General features: G+C 32.6%; 1 protein-coding gene across 1 annotated transcript; it reads right to left on the bottom strand.

Annotated features, from left to right (window-relative positions):
- Positions 1 to 270: 270 nt before the first annotated feature.
- Positions 271 to 2,862, bottom strand: HELRODRAFT_168273 (hypothetical protein; the record flags this gene model as incomplete). Its single annotated transcript, XM_009014155.1, has 3 exons — positions 271 to 309; positions 1,528 to 1,637; positions 2,655 to 2,862. 3 exons carry the CDS (start codon positions 2,860 to 2,862, stop codon positions 271 to 273), a joined length of 357 nt encoding a protein of 118 aa, XP_009012403.1.
- Positions 2,863 to 6,307: the final 3,445 nt, after the last annotated feature.

Below are 6,307 nucleotides of genomic sequence, written 5' to 3'. Positions count from 1 at the left end.
ATATATGACGTTGATGATTATGTTGATTGTGACTGTAAGAATGATGATGACGATGATAATGGTGGTGATGATAATGTTGATAATGATGATGTTGGTGGTGGTGATGATAATGATGGTAATGATGATGACGACGATGATGATGATGATGACGACGATGATTATGATGGTGGTGGTGATGGTTATGATGATGATGAGGGTGATGATGATGTTTAACTGTGTTAATGAGGATTGAATAAATTGGGTCTATTTGTGACAATAATGTTTAATTAATTAATGATCATGGTAATGTGGTTTTTGAAAGTTGAGGTTCTGTTGTAAAGATAATGATGATGACGATGATAACGATGGTGATGATGATGTTCGACGGTGATGATAGTGATATCGTTTAATCATTAGATGGATAGATAGATTGATTGATTGTTGTATGAGGTTGACTAATTGTTTGCTTAATTACATCTATTGTGCATCCATCAAACTTCCTTTGCAACTTCCATCATCATTATCATTACTTCCTTTATCATCATCATCATCATATTATTATTATTATTATCATCATCATCATTATTATCATCATCATCTTCTTCTTCTTCTTCATCATTACCATTAATACTTCCTACATCATGATTTTCATCAATACTTTCTACTACATCATCATCAATACCTCCTCACCATCATCATTAAACTTTCTTCATCATCATCAGTATTTTCTACATTATCATCATCATCATTTTCATCACCATCAATGTTCCTTACATCATCAACACCATTAATATAATCATCTTAACCGTCTACCTAATTGTTGTCGGTGTCATCATCATTCATCATCATTAGTCATCACCACATCTATTTGCAGAGCGATAATCACCACCTATATCATCATTTCAATCATTATCTTTAACACCACCATCACATCATTTAGCATTACTAAACCATAAAATGACAAATTCATTCTCCAAGAAAAATTTCTGATATTAATCATTTTAGCATTATTTTTATCTGAGTCAGTTATATCATAATATCATCACTGTCTTAAAAAATCATCACAATGATGATTAACATTGTTAATGGTTGTATCATTATGGCTATATCATTACGATTGTATCATTATGAGTATATCATCATACATCATTGTCATCGTCATCGTCAATAATACGAGCATTAGTAATATCAACGATATTTTATTATCATCAATACATTGTTATTATTATTACTATTAGACATTACCATTGCAGTTTGATATACGCATCATCATCATCATCATCTCTTTTTCCATCTTCATCATCTCTATATCCATCATCATCATTCCCATCATCCTTTTCATCTTCCTCATCATCATCATTAACATCACTATCGTCGCCATTATCACCATCATCATCATCATCATTATTACCTTCCCCACCACCATTATCATCATCACCACCTTCTTCATCCCCACTACCATCATCATCCCCACTACCATCATAACCACCGCCACCACCACCATCACTACCCGCATCACCCTCATCTCCATCATCATCATCATCTAACCGCCATGGACATCATGGGATTTTGTTTGGTGGGCGGGTTATTTAAGAGTTGGTGCCTGTCTGTGGAAGGAACCATGTAGGTCAGGGTCGAACTGGCCAGCTCCTGGTATGCTAGTAGCATCATGTGGTAGTGGTGGTGTGGTGGTGTGGTGGTAGTGTGTTAATGATGTGATGATATACTAATGTGGTATATATGTGGTAATAATTTAGAGAGCTCAAGTTAAGATAATGGCAATGTGAAGGTACGGAACTTCTGGTAAGCTAAAAGTACTATTGCGGTACTGCCAGGACAATGTGATAGCCTGATGGAAATGAGGTCATGCTATGATGATACGGTGATAGTTATTTTAAAAAATGATCCTTATAAAAGTGTGAATGTGTGAATGTACTACGATGAAAATTAATAGAATTACGTTCAACGAAATTGATACTTTATTGTTCATAAAGATTTATAATAAATTATTTGTAAACAACATTTATAAACAGATTGTATTTTAAATAAATTATTTGTAAATTTTACAAGATTTAATGAATAATCTTTTTTTAGTTTGAATAGTTGATGAATTTCAAATTTTGGCTGAAATTTTACAACTGCTTACTTTTTGTGAAAATATTTTGCATGTTTCACTACCTATGTGAATAAATATTTGCGATTCTTCTGAATTAAAGAATAGCAAAATGGCTAACAGTAGCAGTACATTTACAATGCAAAATTAATTACGTAAACCAAATTATAGTACTTTGTATATTTTAATGGAAAAAATTCCTTTCTTCATATTTTATTCCAAATTAATTAATGACGTCGTGATGTTTTCGATGAACAAACAAACATGTGAACACGCAAACAAGGATGCTGATGATGTGATATGTGAGTCAGTCTGTCAGTCAATAGTGACGCCATCATGACAGGTGTCGATATAATTGATACTATGAAAATATTTATTCTCCGCGTCAGGTGTTCATCATCTTGTTTCTATGCCCTGTAAGAGAGCTAGCTACGATTGCAGTTCTCGTTCATCTCATGACTTTTTATAGTCAGTTATTAACAATTGAAATATTTATTTAAAAAATTTTTTAAATTAACTGCAAAAATAAGAAATATTGTAAATAAAAAACTACCATTGTTACTTGGCCCGTCATCGAGGTCATCTTCATAACTATCATCATCTACGTGCTGCTGTAGTGGTAGTAGTGCCGCTGTTGTCGTTGTTGTGGTCGATGTGGAAAGTATCTTGTAGGGAACATTGTTGTTGTGGATGCTGTGGAGATGACTGCTGTGGTGGGTGTGGTGGCCGTGGGATCGGTAGTGGTGGTTCACTGATCGAATGTGTGGCATTTTGTGTTGCTGCTGTCGTTATTGTTTTGGTCGAGTTTGTTGTTGTTTGGTTCGTTGTTGTTGTGCTTGTTGTTGTGTTCGTTTTGTTGATTTGTCTAAAAAATGAGCGTCGTAAAAGCAATGACGCTGTAAAATAATATGCTGATGTTTTCCTGGAGTTTGTGTTATTGCTTTGGTTGGAGTTGCTTTTAACGTTATTTTTTTGTCTCTTTAGTTTTAATGTTGGAAGTTTTTTTTGTTTATGTTTCTAGAATTGCTTCAATGCCAACTTAGCGGTGAATATTGATCAACTTTTTATAACTGGAAACTCTTGCATTGAACAAAAAATGAATTATTTCATTCAATGATTACTGTTTACACTTCAAGTTATCATCATTTTTAATCCATTTCATATTTTCAATTTTTGTTTACAACTGTCAAATTATCAGCTATTTTCAATTCAGTTTTCACTATACAACGTTTATAAAAATTCCAACTCTGTATTATTTCACATTTTTCAAGAAATCAATTTTACTTTGCAAAAATAAATTGATGGTACAGCACACTGTAGATCTTAAACATGCAGTGAATATTGCTCCAACATACTTGAAAAATAGAATATGACAGCCCTGTCTTATATGGCTGAGATGCGTGAAGCAACCTGGTATTTCTATGTAATTGTGTGTTTGACTGTGTTTGTCTGTGTATGTTTGTGTATGTTTGTTTATGTTTTGAAATGCTTGATTACGTTTTTTGCATTTAAGTAGACACCTGCTTCGATGCCTACGTACCGGTGTATTACTTTGTACTTTGTACTCCAGGTATTTTTGATTCAAAAATTGTTTGAGGATAGAAACTGGAATGTAGTGAGAAATTCAAAAACAAAATAATCTGAATTGATTGAACTTCTGACTGAGATGATGATGATTAAGATGATGATGCAGGGTTAGATGATCCAATGACGAAATGATAGAATATTATGACGAGGAAGACGATGATGCGATAATGAAAATCACTTCATCCCAAAAATCACTTCATTCATGACATGCCTGTTATCCGCTCTTTAGAAATTGAAAAAATTAATGGAAGTTTCACAACACCTGCAACTTTTTCACGTGTGGGAGGCAAAGTTTTCAAGTTCTCCAAAATGATGAGGATGACGACGATGTGATGACGACGATGATGACGATGTTGACGACGATGACTGGATTGCCGCGAAGAGGACGTGATGACGACGACGAAGATGACGTGACGGTTTCAACGGCGAGGAAGTTTCTCACTGTAGCAACTGATAACTTTATAATCTACAGAAAGAGCTAAATGTACATAATTGAATGATGAAGTTGGTTGCTGTGGGCGGTGATGATGTCGACAACGATGTTAACAATGATGATGATGCTTCAGATGATGATGACCTTCTACCATTTTCTGACCTGAAATTTGATTTTAACGTTTAAATTGTGAATTATATGGATGTTTTGTTTATTTGAAATGATTCCGTAGTGATTTAAAATGATTTAAAAATGGATTTAGTTGCTAAAAATTTTCAGAGCACATTTTTTCAAGAATTAGAACCACTGACAAGACAGGTTTATTATAAAATAAATGTTGTATCACCGGATCTTTAGATCCGGTGATACAACGAACAAACACCAAACAATTTCTTTTTCTTTACGCAAAACTATTTAAAATTAAACTTTACGCTTTATTTTTTTTGGTTAGTTCGTTCGTTGTTTGTTTGTTTGTTTGTTTGTTTGTTTGTTTGTTTGTTTGTTTGTTTGTTTGTTTGTTTGTTTGTTTGTTTGTTTGTTTGTTTGTTTGTTTGTTTGTTTGTTTGTTTGTTTGTTTGTTTGTTTGTTTGTTTGTTTGTTTGTTTGTTTGTTTGTTTGTTAGTTAGTTAGTCAGTCAGTCAGTCAGTCAGTCTGTCTGTTTGTCCGTCTGTTTGTTTGTCAGTTTGTTTGTGTGTTTGCTTGTTTGTTTATATTCATTTGCTGTTTTCAATGATTCATATTTTTGGCTTATGCCAGAAATGCAAGAAACGTAAGATATTGAGTGAAGTAGCAGAAAAGAAAATGTCAGAAATGTCATTTTTTTGTAGATGCTCGTCAGTCAGTTCAGTGGTTGGGATGAAAATATTTATAAACCAACAAAATTTAAAAATTTACAGGAAAAATCAATCAGTATATTATGAATAACCTTTTATTTTAATAAACTTTCATGTTTTTAATTTGTATGATCAATTTTTTAAGATATCAATCAAATAATTTTTATTTACATTCCATTTTATTAAATTAAATTTGATTTTAAATTTGTTCAAATCTTCTTGAAACTGAGAGGTGAGATGGATTGATAATGAGGTGTTGATAAATTACATTTTGAATAACAATCACGTGTCAGACATTCGGTTCAGCTAACAAAATTTATCTCAGCATTTTTATACCGTTATTAACGTTTATTCATTTAAAACAATTCTTCCCAACACAAACAACTTCTTTCATTTAATCTTTTCAATTTCTTGACTAAACTTCATACTTGAATTGTAAATATTTTTTTACATCACTGTGCTCTATTTATAGGTTGTGTGTTTTTTTTTTTGATTCAACATACCAACATACACATTCACTCTTGCAGGCACACATACATTTACAACCCTCATGCACACATACAATTCATAACACTCGTGCCCACATAGAGATGTTTTACTACAAAACATTTGTCGCATGAAATACCAAACAACTAATTATGTATTCATTCATAGGTAAAAACAATATTGAATTGATCATATATATATATATATATATATATATATATATATATATATATATATATATATCAATAGAAAACTTATATATATATATATATATACAAAGAGAGAAAGAGAGAGAGAGAGCCACAAAGATAGAAAAAGAGGGAGGCAGGGGAGCATGAGAAAGCAGCATCACGTGATAACATATGTTGTACAATCCCCTCCAGCGTTTGATTTATTTTATACATGATTAATAGAAAGTTGTTTGCAGGTTTGTTTGTTTATTTATTTGTCTGTCTGCCTCTCTGTCTGTTTGTTTGTTTGCCTGTATGTTTGTTTTTAATGTGTATACATAATGAATAACTGACTTGTACTTAACACAGATATTGATGGCGAAATGTGGGTGTGCCCTTGAAAAAGTTTGAAAAAAATTTTCAAACTACAGCCCCCTGTTTCTTCATTCTGAATGTATGAAGGTGACAGTGCATGAGTTTTTGTTGGCTTGTTTGTATGTGTTTGTATGTGTTTGTATGCATGTGTGTGTGTGTGTGTGTGTGTGTGTGTGTGTGTGTGTGTGTGTGTGTGTGTGTGTGTGTGTGTGTGTGTGTGGTGTGTGTGTGATCGTGTATGGAGGCTTATTGCACAAATTACTAAAACACAAAAATAACATTTAAAATGGTATAGGATGTAGATAAAACTGCATTTTAATATAACGTAGAT

Source organism: Helobdella robusta (assembly GCF_000326865.2).
Source record: "Helobdella robusta unplaced genomic scaffold HELROscaffold_13, whole genome shotgun sequence".
Taxonomy (NCBI): Eukaryota; Metazoa; Annelida; class Clitellata; order Rhynchobdellida; family Glossiphoniidae; genus Helobdella; species Helobdella robusta.
This window is presented reverse-complemented; position numbering and strand designations above follow the sequence as displayed.